The sequence below is a fragment of the Mastigoproctus giganteus genome, chromosome 10 (genome assembly GCF_048544385.1).
Source record: "Mastigoproctus giganteus isolate SK-2022 chromosome 10, ASM4854438v1, whole genome shotgun sequence".
NCBI classification, from domain to species: Eukaryota; Metazoa; Arthropoda; class Arachnida; order Uropygi; family Thelyphonidae; genus Mastigoproctus; species Mastigoproctus giganteus.
This window is the reverse complement of record NC_143584.1, coordinates 166714355-166739486: the sequence shown is the minus strand read 5'-3', so window position 1 is coordinate 166739486 and position 25132 is coordinate 166714355. Positions and strand designations below refer to the sequence as shown.

General features: G+C 35.1%; 1 protein-coding gene across 6 annotated transcripts in view; it reads left to right on the top strand.

Annotated features, from left to right (window-relative positions):
- Nipped-A (Transcription-associated protein Nipped-A) overlaps nt 1-25132 on the top strand; it is a 1216281-nt gene that overhangs the window by 649833 nt on the left and 541316 nt on the right. For all 6 annotated transcript variants that reach the window (XM_090382460.1, XM_090382459.1, XM_090382462.1 and 3 more), the window contains 3 exons: nt 2699-2905; nt 14537-14713; nt 17579-17761. In XM_090382460.1, the coding sequence (XP_090238586.1) occupies nt 2699-2905; nt 14537-14713; nt 17579-17761 (567 nt within the window). The remainder of the gene's footprint in view (nt 1-2698; nt 2906-14536; nt 14714-17578; nt 17762-25132) is intronic.

Sequence of the window (25132 nt, the reverse complement as noted above, 5' to 3'; positions counted from 1 at the left end):
AGGAAGGCCTCCCCAAAGGAAATGGAGAGGACTCCAAGTGAGTAAAGGGCTAGTAGAGGACTGTGCCCCTAGGAGAGTGGATGTCCACTAGGTGATAAGGGGGAAGGGAATATGGGAGAAAAGAGCACCGAGCAAGGGAGCCTGGTGTAATCGCCATTCTTACTTGGCAGTGGATAACTCCACAGTTGTCTCCTTCTGTTGGTTAATAGTCCTGTTCAGGTAGTTATCACATCAGTTGTGCACCATGTTCTGGTCGGTGTCTTTGTTGGGCTATGAGGGCTTTTCGCCTCTCGAAGATGTTCACGCAAAGTGAGAAAAGGCACTATATTCATCTACGGTATCCAGGAGGTGATGTTTCAGGTTCTTAGGGATGTATCTGATCTTTGCAATGAATATGTTCCAGACATCCTCATATTGGTGGCAGTCGGAAACAATATGGTACCGAGTTTCAAATCCTCCACACGTGAATGTTGGATCTTCTGTAGCTCCTAGAGTGGAGAGTTTTGCATTTATTGAACCATGTCCAGTAAGCAAGGATGTCGCATAAAGTCCTGGTGGGAATCATGGGGGGGGGGGGGGTTGGATGAATTTTCTCAATATTGGGATTAAATTTACAGGCGATATCACCATTTGGGGAGGTTGCCCATCTGTTTTGTCATGCCTGCTGTAGGTGGTTTTGAAGCCATTGGTTTTCTGCTTTCCTGTTGTTATGTGGGTTAGTGGCGTATCCTATGAAGGTGTATCATACTTCTTTAAAGAGTAGGTAAGTCATCCCACAGCAGTCTCCAAGTCTAAGGGAAGAACTTCAGCAAGGACCTGGAGGGCGTGGGTACTTACCGTGCAGCAGACACGGGTGATGGTTAGAAGTATGGCTCTCTGGATGAAGTCTAGGATCCTTTCGTTCGGCATTTTTTAAACCAGTAGGAGATGGGTTCATTATCCTGACAGATCTGTAGTTCTGGTGAGTTTGTCGGTGCAGATGGTGAAATATCTTGTCCAGAACGTTGTTTATTGACTTCTCCCAGGAAGTGGTCGTGTGGTACCTTGTGGGATTTTGGTTGCAGTTGTCACTTCCCCCCTGGGAAGTTTATTCGTGGTGATATTGTATACCATCTAGCAGACACTTTACTCATATGCAAACTGTTGATAGATGATGTTCTCCACAGACACTACACTAATTTGGAGCTCTGCAGCTAGTTCTTTGATGCCAATATTCCAGGATCATCATCTTCCAGGATCATTGGGGCATTATCCTATAGGCTAAAAAGTCATCTACCTAAGGCCCTGATTGGAGAGGAGGCCCTAAAATCACTGTTTCACAAACTCATTGCTGTTTTTCACTACTTTAAGTGATTTTTATCGGATACGGAACTTTATACCTACCAAGGTCAATGAACTTTACTTGATGATTAATTTGAAAATTATGGGTTTTTTTTTTTTTTTTTTTTTCCCCAAAAATGATTTTACCGATTTTGATGAAATTATAGATTTAGTTCTTATGTCATATAATTTGTGTTTTGTTGTTGCAATAAAATGAAATTGAAAATATTCTTTATTAGTTTTTTCTTTAAATGAGGCCCTCAAATTCTATTTTGCCTTGGGCCCCATGAAGGTATAATGTGCCACTGTCAAGGATTATGCCTCAATTTTTGCAAAACTCCACTCTCTTCTGTTACAGCAGTTGCTGGGTATCCTGGGATTTCTTCATCGTGCACTGAGGTTCTTCCTCATTTGAATTGTTTATGCCAGTGTGCAGCAACACTGTGCAGGTAAAAGTGTTGTTGCCAGTATGCAACAACAGTGTAACCTGCACAGTCTTTTCCATAAACAGTGACCATTTCTTCGTGAATTATTTTGGGTGTTTTCCCTTGCAGAAAGAGGAACTGAATCACCGATCCATATTGTGACACTTCGCATCATTCAGCACTACAAAGAAAAATGTGAATTTTCAAATTGAAGCCAAAATTTTTGCAGTTCCTATTGAGATTTCAAGGTATCAAAGAAAATAAATTTCATCTTTTTGTCACAACTACTTTCAGGATGAATACAAATTTTTCTTTTGACTTCTCCATCCCTCGAGTGCATGCGTGTGTGAATTTCATGTCATTCATTGTTATTGCTAATTAACACAGTGCTTTAATGCTGCTTCATTTTAACATTTGTGATTTCATTGTTTTTAATTGAATATGGCTATGGGGCTTATATGTTTCTCAATTCCACATGCTGTTAAAAAATTAAAGGAAAATTTAATTTTAATTTATTTTTTATTTATTTATTTTTATTTTATTTATTATTATTTTTTTTTACGGAGGAGGGAGATTGATATGATAAAATAAAATATTTTGTTGCAGCAAGTATTCTTATAGATTGTTGAAAACGTTGCATTGCAGTACTCAGTGAAAATTTAACTTTTAATAATAATTGTAAATTGGAGATTTTATTTTTATAGTTCAGTGGTGTTGCTTAATGTATATCTTTTTTTAATAAATAATTGTTTCATCTATTTCAGATCATTATTAACAGTTCAAATGAGACTTGTTTCTCAGATTATCTGGCTATAAAAAAAATGACAATACCATTAAATTGTACCCAGTGAATTTAAACCTCTCAGAATATCTTGCACAACTACCCAAGAAAATTCAGGTTTTCTCTTTATGTAATTTTGAAAGTAATATATGTTTATATTTTGTTACTGCAGGTGTTTCATAGCCTTTTGAAAGCTCATGCTGTTGAAGCAAGAACTGTTGTTCGTCAAGCTCTTGAGATACTTACTCCTGCCATGCCAGCACGAATGGAAGATGGAAACACAATGCTAACACACTGGACCAAAAAGATAATCGTGGAAGAGGGACATACATTAGCACAGTTAGTCCATATGTTGCAGCTTCTTGTTAGACATTACAAGGTATTTTTTTAATTCATTTTGTCTCTTTTATAGTTAAGTTTTATTTTCAAATTACTACATTTCATTTTTTTTTTTTTTTTTCTAAAAACTGGAATTAAATGAATGCCTATTTAGGGGTATATTGCTGTTAAGGCTAGCTGGTGATTGGATCACTTTTTGAGAAATGATAAGCAGAATTTCCTTCATTACTTAAAATTATTGGTTTTTGTTATCTTTTGTTTAAAATTAGTGATGCAGTTTTTGTCTGATAAAGCTGGTGAATTTGTTGTTTATCTGACCAGCAAAATTGCTGACAAAAGTCAACTTCTGAGAGTTTTTAAATCAGTGCGCATATACTTTGCTAGTACAGTAGAGCACCAGTTATCTAGAATAATTAACGTCAGGCCTCTTCCAGATAGCAAAATTTTTCAGATAATCAAATGTAAATTAAAATTAAATAAATCCTGTTATAATGTATTATGATAAAAGAAAGACTTTAAATAGCATGGAAAAAAACAAATTTATTTAATTTAAAAAAAAAATTGCACATTTACATATGTATACATATTTGGATAGGTATTTTACTGCAAATTTTATGTGGGAAAAATTTTAAAGTAATTTTTTAAAATAATGTTGGAATGTTTTTTGTTTTGTTTGTTGTGACCCTTTTTTTTGCTGTGAAATCTCTCATGTTCCTTAATAATATCAATTTGATTATATCATATTCTTTCTAGTTTTCTGCCCATTTCAATGCTGTTTCTTTTTGTTGACATTTCACTGTAAAAAAAAAAAACTGAGAAAAATAATAAATCGCACTGTTTCGTGTCGATATTATTCTTACCATATCTGCAGCTAAACTAAACATAATCTTCGTTAGATATTTCCTTCTCTTCTTCCTCTATTAACTCCTCCACGTCTTTGGCCTCAACCTCCAACTGAAGTAGCTCTGCAACCTTTACAAACCTATCTGTAATCTCTTCATATGATTCATCTTTTTCAAATCGTTCAAAGCCTTTTACGTACTGTGTGGCATATTTTCTTCCATGCGGCATTTAAACATCTTTCAGTTGTTTCCGCCTAGGCCTTATTAATGTTTAAGATGGCATGGTAAATATTGTAAGATTTCCAAAAGTCTCTTAATGTAAAATTTTTCTCTTTCTCTATTGCAGACAATGCCTGAGCAACTGTTGTGCGTAAATAGTATGCTTTTAAATTTGAAATAACACCCTGATCCATAGGTTGGATGAGTGAAGTCATGTTTTACGGTAGAAATATGACTCACATTCTAATTTAAATCATTTAGATGCATAGAGTGTTCAGGAGCATTATCTAATAGAAACAAAATCTTGAAAGAAACGTTGTTGTCTTTACAATATTTTTCAACCTCGGGAATGAAGCAGCATTTAAACCAATCCGTAAAGAGAGATGTTGTTATCCATGCTCTCTGTTTCAATCAGAAATGCACGCATAGGGTGGCTTTATTGATGTCTTTAAATGCACGACGATTTCCAGAATAGTACATAAGTAGTTGTTTAATCTGTAATCTCCTGCTGCATTAGCCCCAAGCATGAGCGTGGCCCTATCTTTTGATCCCTTGGCAATGTACGTTCGAGATGGCATTTTTTTTTTCCAATACAGAGCAGTCTCATCTATGTTAAAAATTTGCTGCATTGAACAGCCACCTTCATCAATAATTTTTTCCAACACATCACAAAATTTCTCTGCAGCTGCAGAATCAGCACTGGCGACTTCACCACATACTTTAACATTGTGGAAACCATGCGATGCTTGAACCTATTAAACCACCCATTGCTTGCCACATACTTTGGTTGGGGTTCGCCGTACTTATCCTTAATATCTTTATAAATGCTTGTTGCTTTTGCTTGAATAGCCATTAGACTCAGGGGCACTCGCTTCTGAATCTGATTTTCCATCCATATTATTAACAGCTGTTCCATCTTTGATATAACACTTGAATGCTGTTTTGTGATCACTGTTGAGCTTAAATGTATTGATCTTTTGACATGCAAGTGCAAATTGCACTTTGACATGAAAGTGCAAATTGCTTTTATTATTTTATGGTTGTGGCCTCCAGAAATGTGCTTTAGAAAAATATCACAAAGGCATTCAAAATTGATTCTTATAACAGGAACATATGGTAGTGATGAAAGTGTAGTTCAATTTCCATTATAAATATGACCTTTTAGAGAGATAAATTGCTTAGTAATATAGCAAAATTTTCAACTTCCAACGACTTGAACGACTTACAAAAAACAATGTGTTATTGGGTTCACATTACGATATTTTTACGATACCTCCATTTATTCCTACTAGATGCAAAATACGTTTCCATGATTTTTTTTTGTTTGCACCGGCTGGCAAAAACTTACATAAAGTCTAATTTCCATAAGTCGAGTATATTACATATGTCAGGGAGTTCCTGTATATATATATACACTCTCCTACCATTAACATTTATACACCTGCATACCTACATATAACCTGTACGTACAGTAAAGCTAATAAAATGTACTGAAACCTTTAGCCTTTATAGCAGCCTCTCCATGGAACATTCTCTGCCAGGTTTGTAAATGCGCTTTATTTTCCATCATTTAGCCTTCAAAGTGACAACAGTTCAGCTCTGTATTTTAAGCAGCATCTCCTCACATGCACCCAATCATCCTGAGGGGTTCTCTATAGGATTGAGGTCAGGGCTCTGGGCTGGCCAGTTGATATCTTGTGCTTCTGTTGATATGTATCAACAGAAGCACAAGATAAGACCATAACACTGATTTCTAAACACAGTCGACCACTTACTGCACCTGAAATCTGAGTTCAGTTCAGTAGTAGAAACAGAGAAATTCACTTGTCTTTATCCAGTGTAAAACTTTGTCTTAAACAAGCAGTACTTTATAGCCGTGTAGCAGCCCAAAAACTCTTATTAAAACTGGAAAATCGAAAGAAATGGGCTAAGAGCCTTCAACATTGAAGAGAGGAAAAATATACTGTGGATAGATGAATCCAAATTTGAAATTTTTGAATGCAAGCATAGAGTTTGTGAGATGATCAACAAAAAAAATATTCCACATTGTTTAATGCATTCAGTCAAGCACAGAAGCAATTCCATCATGATCTAAGATTGCTTCTGTTTTTTCTGGATGGGTGCATTATCAGAATCGTAGGGAATTTTAAGAAAAGTAGGATATAAAAACATTCTTAAACATAATGCAATACCCTCTGAATTTCAACTTTGTTGAAGAAATTTTTTGTTACAGAAAGACATTGACCTGAAGCACAGTTCTAAGCCATGCAGGGACTTTCTAGCAACTAAACAGCAGGAGAGAGAGGGGGTATTGCAAATTAAGGTGGGGCCACTCCAATCACCTGACTTAAACCCAGTAGAGCTTTTGTGCGATCATCTGGACTGTCAAGTATGTGAAGTCTGTCCATCTTCGCAAAATTTATAGAAACCTTGTAGATTACTTGGAGTAATGTTAGTCAAAGTGTGAAATTAATCACCAGAATGCAATGTGTGGGTGTGTGTAAGGTAGGGTAAAATCTCATGGAGGATATTTTGATGAAAAATCAGTATAGATGTAAATTTTTCAATGCCTAATAAAAAATCTTAAAACACTTTTTAGTGTATTATTTTTTTATATTAAACCTTGCATTGTCATAGCTAATTTCAAAAAAAAAAAAAAAAAAAGTAAAAGAAAAAAAAAAAAAACTGTTGCCATACACTGTGATTCCTAACTTTTAGGTGGGAGTGTTGGTGACACTATTGTCTCTGGCATTACTTAGGGTGATTAGTGTCTTCTGGATTGCTGCACAAACATAGTAACCCAAATCAATCATCCTGCATTGTATCACTCAGGGCCTGTGTGTGCTGCAACATTGTTAACTTATATTCCAGGCAGGTCAATCTTTGCAAGCACCTGTCACATTCTGTCAGCTTCTTATGAGCCTCCAATATTTGCACAGGCAAGAAGAGGTAGTCCTGGCCAGAGCCCAAATAGGCCACACTCATTTGACCCATCTATTCCTGTTATTAGGTAATGACCCTCCACAGTGCACACATTGCCACAGGTCACGCACAATAAAACACATACTCCTGGAATGCACCTTGTATAACAGCTGTCGTCTAATTTCATTCACCTCTCTCTCTCAAACTAACAGGAATTGTAACTTAACCATATCATAGGTGAAAATTCAAACATTACAGAAATTTTCTTCTTTCTGAAATGAATAGGTTTATATAACCGTTTCTAACTGCTTCCATAGAAACCAATAAAATTAGTATTAACTGATAGGTGTAATATGGCCTTGGTAGCCTTTGCACCAGAAAAATCCAAGCACAACAACTGTCAGCTTTTGAGGTTTTCCGGGTTGTTTCATGCCAATTAATTTGCAGATCACATCATCGGTCATTAACCTAGGGATCTTTAGTGCCATCGAAATGTCGCATACAGACCAAATGCTTATGTGACACCCTATTGTCATTCCGTGCAAGAAGTCTTAACTCCATTGATTGCAGCACCTTCATTCACAAACTGCTAGTTATGTCTGACTCATGGTGCTCAGCTAGGAAGTAACGAAAACAGTCAATATATGGGTGCCCGGATATTAACTATAGAAACGTAGAGCAGTATATATTAATCATAACATCCCCCCATCTTTTTCAGTTTCTGTCTGATTTAAATTAGTATCTAAGTGGTGCTGTTTCCTCATCTGTGAAAACATAACAACTGGGATCATTAAAAAAAAATTATAACTCAAGTGCAGTTTATGCTTTGCATTTTAATTAAAATGGCCAAAGAAATAATGAAAGCCCATGTTTTATATTAAGTTAAATTGGAGGAATACAATAACAGTTTAAATAACAAGACAACCAAAACAAAAACTGTATAAAAAAGCCAAGCAGGTTCACTAGATTATTGATGTCACCTCCATGTAACATCAACCATGCTGAATTGATACATAAAAATTCTGCTGAAAAAAATGAAAGTTCTGCAAATTGACTATTAGATAAATTTTTATTTGCAGTAATTTTGTAGGGTTTATTTTTTATATATACATAATGTTTTCATGCATCATATTAATATTGTTGGTATTATACAGAAGTTGAGATCATCTTTTCTGCTTAATTCCTAATGCTTTATATAAGTGGAATCATATTTTATTATATTCATGGAATAATAGTTTGGTTTCTTACAGCTAAATATTATATGTGCCAATTACTTTGAGGGGGTAAAAATAAAAGTTAAAAGTTTTTTGATAATTAGTATTTCTGATAACTGGAATTCTACTGTAAATATGAGAGCATTTAAGTTAGCAGAGTTTTAATTATAAGACAATTATCCAGCAAACCCTAACAGCAGTGAAAAACAATTAAACATTATATCATCAATTTAAATAATATAAATGAGAAAATATGCTTTTAAGCTTATATTTATCATCTGCAAGTAAGTCTAAATAGTACCAACAATTTGTACAGTAAAATGATGATTGCCTATACAAGAATATCAATACTGGAATGTGTATAACTACCCATCAATGCATAAAAGTAGTTAGTGTATTACTATACATTTTATTCCTTTTCCATTTATAATACCAGATCCAAAAAATACCAAAAATACCAGATCTAAGTGTGCTTTGTTATCCCTTGCAGAATAGAATAAAATCTCTTGTTTCCCTTTATCCAACTATTAACTTAGTAAATAATTATGATATTGATCTTATTTTATTTATACAGAATAAAGAATACTACTCTAAAATTATTTATTTTCTCTGAGGTAAGCACGGTTGTGAGCTTAATGCATATATTGCTTTGAGAGCCTATTTGTCTACTTTTATTTTATTCATTAAGCCATATTGTTGGTATGTATTACAAGTGTTGTTCAGTAATGAACGACCATAATTTTTCATGAACAACCATACTGCTTGCTATTTCTAGCTGACATGGAATTTAAGACCAGTCCAAGCAGCATCACATAGCAATTGCACATTTGACATGGGCATGGTGTGATCTTGCACATCAGTTGGTCAACTTTATGCATGTTCAGTTTGCCTACATATTGATGAACATGACGTGTGTGTGTGTGTGTGTGTGTGTGTGTGTGTGTGTGTGTGTGTGTGTGTGTGTGTGTGTGTGTGTGTGTGTGTGTGTGTGTGTGTGTGTGTGTGTGCTTATATTGAGATAGTTGACCAGTAAGTAATATTTATTATTTTTTTGTGTGTTCCTTATTCATGGTCGGGAAAAAACAGTTACCTATTTTAACAGTGGCACCATTTCATAGTGGTTGCAGTGGGGGGGCCACTGAAATTTGTGTCACAGAGTAGAATACCCTGGAGCATTGCTCAAATAAACATTGTGTGTTTGCTTTGTAACATTTTTAAAATCGGGTAACGTGAGCATTCAACATGAATTTAGATGCCAATTTCATTGAAAGAAATGGTAATGCTACAAATCAAAAGACCATAACACATCAGATTCACTAATTTAGAACATTGTCTGTAACAGATATGAAACCTCAGGCCAATTTGGATGCATATGGCACATACTCGTGAGAACATTGAAAGAATTGGAGCAACATTACAACACAGGCCTGAAACATCTGTTAGTCATTAATCAAGGGAATTGAACATATTGGAATGAGATGTACACCATATATTGTATATCAATTTAAATTCCATGCAAATGGTTCAACAATCACCTTTTCATAATTTGGATATCTGTTTGAACTTCTGCAATATATATATCCTTCAGAAGGTCAATGATGATCCACACTTAATTAGTCATTTTATCATGAGTGACAAGGCCCACTTTCATTTGAATAAATATGTAAATAAACAAAATTTTTGATATTAAGCAGTTGAATATCCAGGTCGCCTTCATGACCAATCACTTGGCCAACGGTGCTAGCCAGGTGGGTAAAGTGCCTGCCTGGCAACCCAAAGGTCGCGGGTTCAAATCCCGCCTCGGGCTTGGATCAGAGTAAAATGCAAAAACTTTGGGAGGTGCATTATGGCCACAGAAGCCAATGCGCCAATAACTATCAAAAAAAAAAAAACTTTACAGTGTGGGAATGTCTACTTTCAGTATCATCATTGGCATTTTTATGACAATGTTAATGGCTGCAATGCTGCAAGAATTTGTAAGAGAGGATCTTGACCAAAAAGGAGTCAACTTATGAAATGTCTGGTTTCAATAGGACAGTGCTACATTACATAATACCCGACTTTCCATGGACTCTTTAAAGCAAATTTTTCCAAATTTCATTATTTTCCATTTTGGTAACATAAATTGGCCAAACAATCACCAGACTTGAATCTCTTTGCAATTTCTTTTTATGGGATTTCTTAAAATCCAAAGTCTCTGTAAACCAGGCATGGTATTTCTTTGAGAAATTGAAATTTCAGCAGTTGGACACTTTCACTTGAAACAAAACATTCATGGTGAAATCATGATTTTGAGAATACAAGTAGAGGATTGTGTTTGCAATGCTGTTGGTAGTGGCCATTTAAGAGAATGACAGACTTTAATCAGTAGGCAAATATATTCATCTTCTTTGTTTAAATTATTTTATTGTTCATTGGGCTGACAGTCCCTCTATACCTGGCTGCACTCACCCTGATGATAACTTAATTACAGATTTATAATCCTTATTATTAAATATTATTGTTCCATACAGTTAGAGATAGCATTAGTAGAGGCATGTGATGCAAGAAAGCAAACAAGCTTATTTACATCATCACCCCAACAAAAAAAAAAAAAACTCTTCCCATTTCACCCATCCATTCGCTCCAAATGTTTTGTCTAGTTCTGCCTTGAATTTATTTAAGCTGTCAACTTCTACAATGACAGGTGGAAGTTTGTTCCAACAATCAACCACCCGCTGGCTAGAGGCAAATTTCCATGCATCTATTCTACAACTGTCTTTCCTCGCTAGTCCCCTCAAGCAATTAATTTGGGCAAGAGGAAGAATCCCATCAGCATTGAGCTAGCTCAAACCATTCAAGGCCTTATACACCTCAATCAAATCACCTCACAGATGCCTAGTCTCCAGACACTGTAATTTTCAAAACTTCAGCCCTTTATTCATAAGAGTAACCTTTGGTCCATTTACTAATCTTGTTGCCCTTCTCTGTACTCATTCCAGCAGCCATTCCATTAATTCTAGTACTTAAATGAGGCCTCCAGACCCATATACAGTACTCAAGGTGTGGCCTGACCATTGCCTTATACAACGGAATAATCACCTCCTTATCCCTGCTAGAAAAATTCCTGTATAATCTTTGAGAAAACACCATGAGGTACTCCTGCAAATTGTCTGCACTGCTCAGAAAACTTCATATCTGACTACATAATTATCCCCAGGTCTTTTTCATTCTCTACCGCCCTGAATGTAGTGCCACACAGTTGATACTTTAAGGCGCCTCCGTGGCCAGGTGGGAAGGAGCAGCAGTGCGTAGCACACGCTTCTTGATTAGACCAGGGTTCGAGCCCGTCACCACCAAATACGGAGGATGCGGAAAGGTCAGGGAATGACCACCGCATATCCTGGAGCAATATGGCCTTAGTTGCTAATGCTCCTAAAAATCAAAATAACAAACAACAGTTGATACTTTACTCTGTGATTACTGCTACCCATATGCATTTGGCAATGTTAAACTTCAGTTGCCATCTCTCTCTCTCTCTCTCTCTCTCTCTCTCTCTCTCTCTCTCTCTCTCTCTCTCTCTCTCTCAGCCCATCTGCTCAACTTTTCTAGATCCTGTTGCAGTAGCGTATTGTCATTACAACAGGATCTAGAAAACTTGAGCAGTTGGGCTCTCTCTCTCTCTCTCTCTCTCTCTCTCTCTCTCTCTCATTTATAAATATGGGCATATTATACTATATGGCATATCATTATAGTATAATATGACAATATTAATAAACTATCTCTAATTGCTGATTTTTCATATTGATTACGTACTTTGTGCAGAAGCCAATACCCATAAAGCTTTATTTCTTACATTTTATTAGTGGTTGCAAGTAGTAGTAGTAGTAGTAGTTAGCAGTGGCATTTGATGCAAGAAAGCAAGTGTATGAGCTTATGCAGCATCAGCCAAAAAAAAAAAAAAAAAATCACCTTGTACATTTATTCCCAATGCACAAGGCCATTTTTATTAGTATCCTTATATTAGGATACCATCTATTTACTGTAGAAAGATCTAGTACTATTTCAGTTTGTAGGTGATACATTTTCCCATTTAAACTATATACAGGCACTCCTCAACTTATGTACTTGATCATTTTTTTTTTATGTACGTAACTCCGTTTTGTATGCAAGTCCAACTTCGGTCTTGTAGATACAAAATACATGTACAGTATACTACAATGCACTGAGATTATAACCCCCAACAAACTTCATGTACAGCATTTTACAATTTGTAACTGAGTTAAAAGAGGCTGAAAAAACATACAATGAATAATAATGTTTTATTCAAAACTAATTTAATCTGAATACGGTACATAATTTAATTTAATTTATGATCAAATCATTTTAGTAGTAGTAGTAGTGGCATGTGATGCAAGAAAGCAAGTGTATGAGCTTATGCAGCATCAGCCAAAAAAAAAAAAAAAAAAAAAAAATCACAACATTCCCTCCAAATGCCTGTCCAGTTCCTCCTTAAATTTATTCAACCTATCAACTTCCACAACGACAGATGGAAGTTTGTTCCAGCAATTAACCACCCGCTGGCTAAAGGCAAATTTCCGCACATCTATTCTACAACTGTCCTTTCTTAATTTGAATTTATGCCCCCTGAGGTTCGTACGATGGACTCTCCAAAATAAAATGCTGTTTACTGTACGATATGTAGTAAGCGCTGGTCATTGTAATCACATTTGCAAACTGAATTTTAATTGTTTTAAACGCCTATTCTAATAAGCAAATATAGGAGAAATATTATCCACAGGCTATATATAAAAGTAAAGATATAGAGCACAAATTTACACTTTACTTCCTCCAATTAACAAAATTAAATGGTGCATGAAAATTGGAAGAATATTTCCCACAGGTTAGCAAAATAAAAATACGCTTACGTACATAAATTAATTAATAGAGTAACTAATTGATATTTCTGTTCACTGACTTTTTTTTTTTTTTTTTTTGTTGTAAAATTTAAAACAGTAAGAAAATAAGCAATCAATAACAAAGAACATGGCACGCACAACTAACACGATACACGCAAGTGAGATAAGGAGTAAAAATTTTATGAAGCTCAAAAAATAAAAATGAAGAGAAGATTCTGAAAATTTGTTTTTTATATGATTGAGATTTCAGTGAAGGGGAACTCATTTCACCATAATACCATAACGTAAAAACCATAACAGTATTCCAGTATCGGTATTATCGCAAATGCAATAAGATCGAGTTTGGTATCTGTTTTTAATAGATTGCACTAACAGAAAAGCCCAATAAACCAGAAACTGCTAATTGTTTTTGTTTTATGGTAGTGACCCCCAGAAATATACTTTAGAAAAATATTACGAAGGCATTCAAAATTGGTTCTTATACCATAGCAACAGCGCTGTGCTTTGTACGTATTTGCGAGTTGTACGTAAGTCGTTTTTCCATAAGTAGAGTGCCTGTATACAGATATATACAATATAGAACTGTTATTATTGTATCATTTAAATGGAAATAAACAATAGCATGAGTATAAAGTAGTTTTAAGATGTTCTTATACCATTTCTTATTATTTTTTTATATATTATAGTTATTTTTAACAAATATACATTTGAACTCCAAATTTGGAGTAAATTTAAATAATTTATAGATTTAATTCTAGTACTTAATTGGCATAATTCTCAACCATAAGCTTCAGTTTCATCAGCATGCTGCCACCTTGCACTCTAAACTCGTACACATTTGTTGGAAAACAAAATGTGATCTTTTTACACAACTGAATGTCTGAGATATCCATATCATATATCTTCTCTGTAGTGCTGCTCTGTAGTGTTGAAATCTGGATGCTGGTTCATTGACTTCACTAGAACTTTTACAGTCATCTGAATACTAGCTATTGAGATGGCTAGCATGCAAACACAGGCATCTGGCAGATGTTCCATACCTCAGATATAATGAAAGTTCTCTCTCTCTCTCTCTCTCTCTCTCTCTCTCTCTCATATCACTTCACACTAGAATTGGTCATATTCACCTGACAACCACGATCAAATGGAATGCTGGGTGGACTGGTGTGCCACGGTTCTCAGAAACATGATAGTGAAGGCATGATTCAGAGAAAAGCCACCCTTGAGGACTATTCAAATTACCTCTTAGTTATAGATTTTTCCCAGCACCGATGCTGGCTAGGGTCCTACAGTGTTGGGGAATTTCACAAATTTAGTGTAAGTGCCAGATATAGGATATCTGTTTGTGAACTTATATCTCTTTGTGCTCATATAACATAGTGCTGTTCTAATGTATATATCATTAATAATGTTTTTTTTTTTTTCGTTATATTCTTAACCTCTGGTCTGCATGCTGTCTCCGGTCATTATTGTAGGTACTGTGTGAAAAATCATTAAATTTTAATTTAATTATATATGATATGTAAAGTATAAATTACTTCTAAGTAACTTATGAATCTGGATTTTTATTCTGTAGGTATACTACCCAGTTCGACATCATTTAATCCAGCACATGGTCAGTTCTGTCCAAAGATTAGTGTTCACTCCAAATGCAACTCTTGAGCATAAGAAGTTAGCTGTTGATTTAGCAGAGGTCATTATTCGATGGGAGTTACAGCGTCATAAGGAGGAACAGGAACAGATGCTTGCAGAGGTACAGTTTGACTCTCTCTCTCTCTCTCTCCCTCTCTCTCTATATATATATATATATATATATATATATATATATATATATATATATAATTTAACTGAATTCCTGAAGCAAATATAATCTTACATGGGAATTTGAACAGATGCTCAAGTCAGGGTTTATACTGTGCTCCAAAAATTATCTGAACACAATGTCAGTTTCACATTGGCATCACTTCCACTCATTTCAGTAGTATGGGTCCCCCTTTGACTGGTATGACATGCTCCACCCTCCTGGATATAGATCATTTCAGATAAATTGGTGTGAATGACCTCTAGTAGCAGACCAATCTGCTTCAGGGTTATGGGTATAAAGGTATATATGTGTTGCTGAATTATTATTTTAATATGAGAAATATAGAAATAAATCCCTCAGATAACATAACAGTATTTATTACCACTGTGCAATTTATGTCAACATTATTTAAAATAAATTGTAAAGAGGCTGATTCTCATAGTCAAGCAAACTCCTACACCACAAGCTGTCTAGGTATCCCTATTGCATTACTTTGAAGCAAATGATGTAACCAACCAAAACTTGCGTTACCAGATGTTCTCAGTTTCTGTGGGTCCACTTTAATTTAGTTCATGAAAGTTTGGCGCCTCCGTAGCCAGGTGGGAAGGAGCAGCAGTGCGTAGCACATGCTTCTCGATTAGACCGGGGTTCGAGCCCGTCACCACCAAATACAGAGGATGCGGAAAGGTCAGGGAATGACCACCGCATATTCCCCGAGCAATATGGCCTTAGTTGCTAATACTCCTAAAAACCAAATAACAACAACATCAGCATGACAGTTTGGTGTATGAGACAATTTGGGCATGCCATTTCACTGTATATGACAATTTTGGTAAAAGACCAGCTATGATGGTTTGGTGTGACTGATATTTCTGTGAATTCTCTTAATTCTTTTATTTTATAAATTAAGTACCCTTTTACCTTACCTTTATGACTATAATTATATTTATTTAATTCCCTGAAAATACAGACTGATATGCTTTTGTTTTCCATATTCTTTTAAGTCTATGCCATTTTATTTCCGTGGATTTGAAGAGGAAATAATTATAGCATAACTCAAATGCTATTCTGCCATTCATATGTCTAGCCTTTCAGTAATTGCATTTGTTTCAAAATAATCTAAAATCCAGCTACAGAATACGTCAATATGAAGCTCTAGTTATCGAATGGTACAAGCACCACTCTAACTTCAAAATTCTAAATTCTAAACTCCCCTTCAATCTTTCACCAATTTGGAACCTCTCGAGATTAAATTTCCCACGTGTCAAAAAAGGCATCACGAGAGTATAATTTTTTATTCTTAAAATACCATGCGCGTTCTCTCCCCACACATTGCCAACTGAAGACGTTCTTTAACTAACGAAAGTCCTCGTAAAGACTATTGGCTTCACCGGATTCACTTACATAGTTTTTAATTATTCTTTCTTTTATTTCGATGACAACCAAGGATTGGATGTGTACACTTCTGTTTCCTTGCGCCCATTTAACTCAGTCAACTTTTACCTACTTCCCTCCCTTTTAATTTTTCAATTTAACAATTCAACTTAAACATTAACCACGCTACCTAAGTAAACCATCGCAGATTAATTTCAAGGTGAGTACCGCTTTTCAAGCTTTCGCTATTCTTTTCTAGTCTATTAACACGGTACTTGAAGATTTCTAAAAATTTCATATTGTGAAACCAGATTTGTTAAACATGATTTTCCCTTTACAAAACCATGCTGAGTATCCTTGAGAATTTCAATTCTATCCAAATGATCCTGAATTCCACCCTTGATCATTGCCTCCATGATTTTCTCTACCACTGAAGTCAGACTGACAGGTCGTTAATTTCCCACTTCACTCTTAGAACCACCCTTATGTATGGGAGATACATTGGCACTTTTCGAATCCAACAGAATCTCCTCAGAGTCTAGTGATGCTTGCATAATTAGCCTCAATGGTTCAATGTACTCACTTGCCACCTCCCTTAAGATTATAGGGTATATGCCATCAACCTCATGAGCCTTACTGGCCTGTAGGCTCAAAAGTTTTTTCATTAAATAATCTTGCGAAATTTCAATATCATTAATTACATAGTTTTCAACTTCGCTCCCACAATTTCCCATTGCCACAAAAGGTTTTTCTTCTGTAAATATCGATGCAAAATAACTGTTGAGTTCATCTGCAACGGCAGCTGGTGTATTTAATACTATCCCCTTTCCCTTACATAAAGGTCTGATCTGGTTTGTCCTGCTCTTCTTAGCATTTATATATGTGAAGAATTCCTTATCCCCCTTCTTTGCTCTCTTTGCTATGATTTCTCATAAATTGCCTTTGCCTGTCGAACCTTTTCTATGGCTCTATTACAGATTATCTTGTATCTGTTATAGGCTTCAATACTTTTTATTGCTCTGTAACTTTTCCGTGCCACCTTTTTCTGCTCAAGTAATGTGACAACTTCACTATTCATCCAACTTGGAACCCTCCTCGTGGAGTATTTTTTTAATGGTAAATACACATTCAAGGCATCTGTGATTAATGTTTTAAAAGCATACTACAGTTCAATTGTATTCATTCACTGTGTGATACTTATCCAGTTAATAGAGGCCATGTAGCACCTTATGGCATCGTAATTTCCTTTTGAAATTATAACCCATTCCTTTGCTTTTTACTACTGCTACCTCTCTCTTCATCATCCACCGTAGAACTCCATGATCACTTCCTGCTACTAGTTGTTCTCATACTGTATAATAGAAAATTTTCCTTTATCAAAATTTTTCTTTAGCAACTTTACTCAATTCTAAAAGTAAGTTTTTCTTTTCCTTTTCTCAGTGTGCAACTGATGTTGGTATGATGGGATTAAAAAGAGCTGCTCCAAGTGATTTTCAACAAGATGTCAAAAGAGTACGCAATCCCTCAGGTGCAGCAGTCAAAACTGGACCTGATAGTAACAAACCTGTAGATAAAAGTCATGCTGATTCTGTGGTGCATTTCTTGCTAAGAATGGCTTGTCAGGTATAGCACATATTTTTTGCTTTTATACCTTAATTATATTCTACCAAGTCATTTGTATGTATTTTGCTATTTATAATCAATGCTTCCTGAGTCTATTTCATAATTTGTGTAGCTCATGATTTTGAAGTTTGTAAAATAAAATACAACACGAAATTACATAAAATAAATATTTTATTAAAAATTATGTATAGAAGTATTTCATCTGCCAAGGCACCATCTTTTCAGAAACAACATGGGCTTGGTGAATGAAAATTAACATATGATTTCACAGTGCCACAGGACTGGATTGCGTAGAAACTTCCCTGTGCAATATCATCCTTGATAGTGAAGTACTTGCCAAGTTAAGAATGGAAGACCTAAAGAAAGAATTTCTTGAAACAGACCATTAACCATCCCCATATAGCAGACCCTCTAAATAGAACCATGTACCCTTCAGTTACACATTGTCTCCATAGCCGGGTGGGCAGGAGCAGCAGTGCGTAGCACACACTTCTTGATTAGACTGGGGTTCGAGCCCGTGGCCACCAAATACGGAGGATGTGGAAAGATCAGGGAATGACTACAGCATATCCCCAGAATATCTCCTTAGTTGCTAATGCTCCTAAAACCAAATAACAAACTAACAAACAAACCTTCAGTTACAAAGTTACAAAAAAAGTAACATTGTTCAGAACTATAATGGGGCTGGGAGGGAGGGAGAAGAAGCAGAAAAAATAAGTAAACTTTTAATAAAAAACTGGGAAACCTATTTATTTATGAAAACTACAAACATCAAAGGTATAAAAATGATAGTATTAAATACTATTCATGTATTGAAGGCTGAGCACATAGAAGATACCTATTCACATTGGGCTTAAATTTGTGTAGATTGTAATTTTTTGAAGTGCATGTTAAAAATGAGTTTCTTGCAAAAATGAGTGAATTCATTTTTGCAAGAAATAAGATAGGACTGAGTTTTAGAAGGGTTGACGTTAACTGTTTTGGCATTTAAGAAATTGGTGGATATTCAAGAGGTTGGAGCTGTTTGTGCGCTGCGTGGTTTCTCAAACTGGCAGGTAGAATGTAGTGTGCTATCATCAGCATAGCATAACTATGGATAGGATTTCAAATCAGTGGAATAAAGCAATTAATATACAAGAGGAAAAGAGGGGGAGAAAGAACTGAACTATGAACCAGCATTTGTGGGTGATTAGAAGACAGAAAGCCATCTACCATCACCCACAATGAGTGATCAGAGAGAAAACTCTGTCCACTTGCCAAAAACAGCAGTCCATAAAATGGAGTGCTTTCACAAGACCTTTATATCAAACGTGATCAAAAATTTCAGAAATGTAAAGCGCAACTGCTTGATGGAGAAGGAACCATCACCAATTTGTGATCTGAGATGCCTAGAGAACCACTAACATTGTGTAATTTTAAATGTTGTTGGTGAGGAAAAGATAGAGAGTGTTGGATGTGTGGTTATGATTATCTAGAATTTTCATAAGTAAGTGAACATGCTGTGTGAGATCATTAGTATTCACAAAATTCATCCTGATCAGCTGGTTTGTGTTACTAGAAAATTGAAGCCAACTGGAGTTGTGAACATTAAAATTACCAAGGAAAATTACCTCGTCATTAGGAAAATTATATTGGACAAAGAGTTTTAAAGAAAGTAAGTCAAAAAGTTACTAATGATTAGTAGATCTGTTGCCTCTTATTTTAGGAAAATGTAGAGGCAACAGATGAATTTCACAAAATGGGGTAGAGAACTTTTATGCCATCAGTGGTCAAGAGGAAGAGATTTCCGATGGTCTTTGACAAATAATATCAGAGGACATATATACAAGTGCTACCTTTGAATTAAAAGGAATCATTGAACAAATAATTAATGCAACTGAGTAGATGAGCAGTTGTTGAAGAAATTTATTAATTGGGATTTTTTTCTGAAAAAGTAAGTGGGACTTAGCCAGTTGTAGGTGGAAATGGACATCACTGAGATTGTAACTATAACCACATATATTTCTGAATGAATGAGGAAAGCTTGGTAGGTTTAGATCCTTTTGGAGATGTTCTATTAGTTTGACTCTTCATGAAGCATTTATTAGATAAAGTAAAAGTATGGCTGGCGTCAATTAATGAAATTTTTGTATGTGCCATACACACAACAAGAATATACCCAGTTCCTTGACATAATTTGGCCAGGGGTGAATAAATCTTCAAAAATATTCTCCAAAATAAGGGTTCTAATAATTGAAACAGTATAACAGAGCACAAGATGAAGCTTGGAATTGCTCATGAGATATTTTTGTTAGCATAATGGCTATGACTAGAAAATGTGTGTAAGAGTCATAGAATTGCAGTAAAAGAAAATGTGTGCCCTTTTGAGAAATTTTTGTTTTCTGTTTGTGTCTAATGAATACTAAGATGCAATTTGAAATAAATATAAGGCTATGGTGATGTGATGGCGGGGGGGGGGAGTGATTGAGTGACTAGCACTAGTTATGGAGAAAAGATGCAATAGTCTCAGCATGTACTCTATATTTTCTGTAAAATAATAAAAGGAGAGATTATTTATATTTTATAATTAGAAATTATTTATATTTTACTCTAATGTACTGGTAAGTTGTCGATTTTTTTTCATTTTTTCCGTTTTAATTTCTGGAGGGTATCATACAGAAGTGTTTTATGTACCATATTGAGGTAAACCCCTCTTATTATTTTACAAATATTATTATCAACGTAGAACGTATTGAGTATTACAGCTCTGATTCATACTATCTACTCTATACTTTCATAAAATGCTTTCCAAGGTTTCAATTCCTTTAAATTCAATAGTGTAAAATACGTGCAATTGTGATTTCTGAAGATAATTCCAAACTTAAGAATTTCAGCATAAAGTAAAATCTGTGTTTAATTTCTTAAATTTATCACAGATAATTCTCAGAGGCTTGTGGTATTTCCTGTACCTGTATTTGGTGATTGCATTGCTGTTTTTACAACATTGTTTGCTTCACAGCGAGTGTGGAAAGTAAACAGCACAAAGGTGTGGAGAAAAAGAGTTACTGTATTATTGTCAGTGAAAGAATGATTGTTCAGTTTTCTTCAGGTAATAGATAATAACTTAGATAAAGTATGAGAGGTGGTCCCCATTTTATGGAAATGTGTACAGAAGATAATTACTGGTGGGGTAAGAAGGGAAGAAAAAAGCAGTGAAAACAGGATTTCACCTTAAGGTCAGTGGAGATAGATTTAGTTTACAAATATTCATTATAGGATATATTCAGAGTAACATTGTACATCCAGATCATCTACATTTTTTTGTCTCCTACTTTTTCAGTTTTGCTTCCATACCCATTGATATTGAAAAAAAGATGATAATTACAGATTAGGAACCATAGATTACCCTTCTTTTCAGAATGTATATTAAAGAATGAAGTTGGCAGAATTTGACTCATGGGAAGGGTAAATAGAGCTTTTTTTTTTCTGCAGTTTTAAAATTGACTAGGAGGTTTGGCTTGAAAGCATTTTAACTTTCAGCATATAAAAGATATATACAGACCGAGTTGGGAGCTGACAGTTTAATTAACGTTGAAGATAGAAGCCATTGGATGCAAAATGTATAAACTAGACAACTTTATGATGGGTATATCATCAGATTCCAAGTTTACTGACATATAGGTTAGTGCAATTTGCATATTTTTATACATTTAGGTATAAAATTGTCATCTATCCAGGTAGATGAATTGGCATCATTTTAATTATATCTCATATCGAATACCTTCACAATGAGTTGCCGCAGTGTTTCCGAATACCAAAATTTCAGCATCTCTTCCATCTGAATTCAGTATCTTCTCAGCCGAACTATATGCAATTAAATTAGCTTTAGAAAATCTCTGCTTGACTGTTCTTTAAAAGCTGTTATTTATACTGATTCCCTCAGCTCAATCTTAGCATTATGTAATTCTTCAGATAAAGTTCATCCTGTTTGTGATGAAATTAGAAACTTGTTACTACAGATTGAAAAACGTCACCAACTAGTCGCCTTCTGTTGGATTCCAGCACATTCTGCTATTTTGGGCAATGAACTTGCCTACAAAGCTGCAAAAAATCCAACCACTTTAGATTTACCAAATATCCATGTTCCAGCATCAGACTATACACAAATCATTCGTGCTGCATGCTTATCAGAATGGACAACAATCTGGCAATCCCAAACTAATAATAAACTCTTGCAGTTTAAACAGGATCCGAAAATTTGGCACTCCAGTGTCTGTACTGCAAGACAAAAGGAAGTACTCCTTTCAAGGGCAAGAATAGGTCATATTCATGTAACCCACCTTTATTTACTCACAGGAGATGACCCACCAGTGTCCACATTGTTATATAAATCTGACTGTTAAACACATTCTCATTGACTGCCCCTACTATAGAAAAGACAAGACAGAACATCAACCCTGCTATCACTGGTAAATCTTGATAAACCAATAACTTTAGAGAATCTCATTGGTGACAAGGCAGATATTTCCGAATTTTTCAACTACATCAAGCAAACTAGACTTTTTAATCATTTCTGATTTCACAAAAAATTCTCATATCCTTATATTATAAATGAATAGGTGCATTATAGCCACAGCAGCTTATGCGCCATCAAACCCCATAACAACAACGAGTTTCCATGGTCTTGCACTACCTCGAATAAGTAACATTTTTACCATTGGAGAAGACTAATGTTACTTATTCTCAATGGATACCACCACCACCCAGATGGCACCCTTTTTTGTGGTTTTTTGGCCTCTCTCTCTTTGGTGAGTGGGCAGATACCCTGGTGTTGTAATAGTGACAACCCAGTTATAAAGTATAACTCCACAATATGAGAGATGCCTGATGGTGTGCACTGATTTAGAAGGTGAAAGTTAAGAGATCAAGAAAGATAAGAGATAGAGACGTTCTGTTAGAAGTACATTGGATAGACAATGTTAAAGAGTTGCAAAGCAATCGAAAGCTGGAGGAGATTAGTTTTAAGTTCCCTTAAAAGTCCAACATGAAGATAATTGCATATGTAGTCCATAAAGAATAGTTGATGTTGGTTCAGAAAGAATAGTTGATGCAGGAAATATGGGAGATAAATTTCTAAGAACATGGATGTAATTTAGAGGAAGCAAAAAAGGATGTGATAGTAAGATCTGTGTCTGCAGTGAAGGATGGAAGCAATTGGATTTTTGAGGTGCCAAGAAATCTGAGTTATTCTTGTGAATAAAGGTAGAATCCACTGTTAGTGGTCTTCTTACAGGGCGAAGGACACTGTATTGGTTCCAAAGTGCTTTAAATGTTATATGGCCATGTGGCATATCAGTGTAAAGGTAAAACCATGTGTGGTTGCTGTGAAGGAGAGGGGTACATTTATAAGGAATGTAGAATGAAAAATTAGAATCCTGTTTGTGTATATTGTAAGCAAAGGAGAAAAGATTTTTGTCATTCTGTTAGAAGTAAAGAATGTAGTGCATATAAGAGAAACTATGAACAATATAAGAGTAGAATAAATTATGGATAGACAGAATATATGAATGGGTGAATGAGCAAACATCTTATGTAGCTTTTTAGTTGTGCCAGAAATTGGATGAAAAAGATTTTGATGTCCTTCTCCTACAGGAGCCATACATGGTTGTTAATTTAGTAAAAGTTTTTAGAATAACGGATAAAATAGTCCATTCCGTGAAAATTGTCAGGCTGCTGTTATAATCACAAATAAAAATTTACTAGTAACTCAAATTGATCAGTTGTGGTTCTCACATAGGATATGTATGATAGTGTAGGGTAGGTATAGTACGCATAGAAATGATAAGTGAAGTTGGAAGCATTTATTTTATTAGCATATACTGCCAGTTTATGGATAAACTGCAGTTGTACCTGAATTACATTGGAAAAAATATTATATTAAAAAAGATTTCCTGAGTTACAGAGGAAAAAAGATTATAATAGGTATGGGCTGAGATGCTAATTCAGTGAACTTGGGGTAGTGAGGAATCAGACTTGAGAGGAGAACAGTTATAGGAGGTATTAACAAGTTTTAATTTGAATGTGGTAATTTGGTTGGACCAGCCCTCCACTTCTTATACAATACGAGGAATATCAAATATTGAAATAACAGTATCCTGTGATGCTGTGTGGAACAAGATCAGGAATTGGAAGGTGACAACCATTGACTACAGATGTACATACATTTTGAAATTCAGGATAAGAGGTGTGAAGGAAGTATAGACTTTGAGGACAGGTTTGCAGTGAGTTCTATTAACTGTCAGTGCTTTGATTTGGAATTGAATACATTAATATGAAAAAAATAGTCTGAAATTAATTTGCAGCTTTGTTGAAGAAAGATGTAAGATAGTTACAGATATTTTTCTTCTTGCTTGCTGCAGAAGAAAAATAAAATATTGTTATAATTTGTTATAATATATTAAAAATAAATTATAACAAAGAGGAGCAAGAAATTAAAAAGAGTGGTGCCTTGATGGAATGCTGATCTGATGGAGATGATGGGGGGGAGAATTAATCATGTGAGGAGGATATATCGACGAGCCAAGAGTTGTGAATTGTGTGAGGAAGTGGAATTACCAAAAGTACAGTATATACAGATAAGGAGGGAGTATGTTGGAAGAATACCAAAAGAAAAAAAAAGAGTCCTGGAAAAATTTTGTTAATAGAGAAATGAATGAAAATGTATGAAGCTTGCCTTACAAAATGATGTTTGATAAGGTTAAAATGGTGCACGTATTCCATACAGTAGTGCATAGTAACCAAAGGACGTTAAATTGGGAATCCTCAGTGCAGGAGATGCTTTCCTCCTTGTTTTCAAACGATCATGTGAATTTGTTTCCAAACGATCATGTGATGCAGTAAAGAAAATGATTTCTTGTGTACAGGAGACTACTAAAAATATGTATTGGGTATTTTTATTGACTTTAAAGGGGCATTTGACCAGTTATGGTGGCAGAGTTTTCTAGCCAGGATTAAGTCAATGAAATGCTCTGAGCAATTCTATGGGGTTATAAAAGATTGCTTTAAAAATAGGAAAGTCATAATTATAACAAGATATGGAAAAGTGACTAAAGATGCAAGTAGGGGAACTCCACAAGGCTTAATAATTAGCCCATATAGCTGGAACATAATTATGAATGAGCTATTGGGGAAGGAAGTGAGCCAATAGCTTATGCAAACGACTTGCTGATAATAGTGTATTGAAGATCAAGAAAGGAGTTAGAAAAGGCTCAATTGAAAATTGAATAAAGACACACCATGTCTGGTAAAAGCAGTTAATTGAATCCTAGCGCAATATTCGGAGGATAGAATCTGATGAAACCCACCCTAATGTGTGTAGGGCTATGAATATGC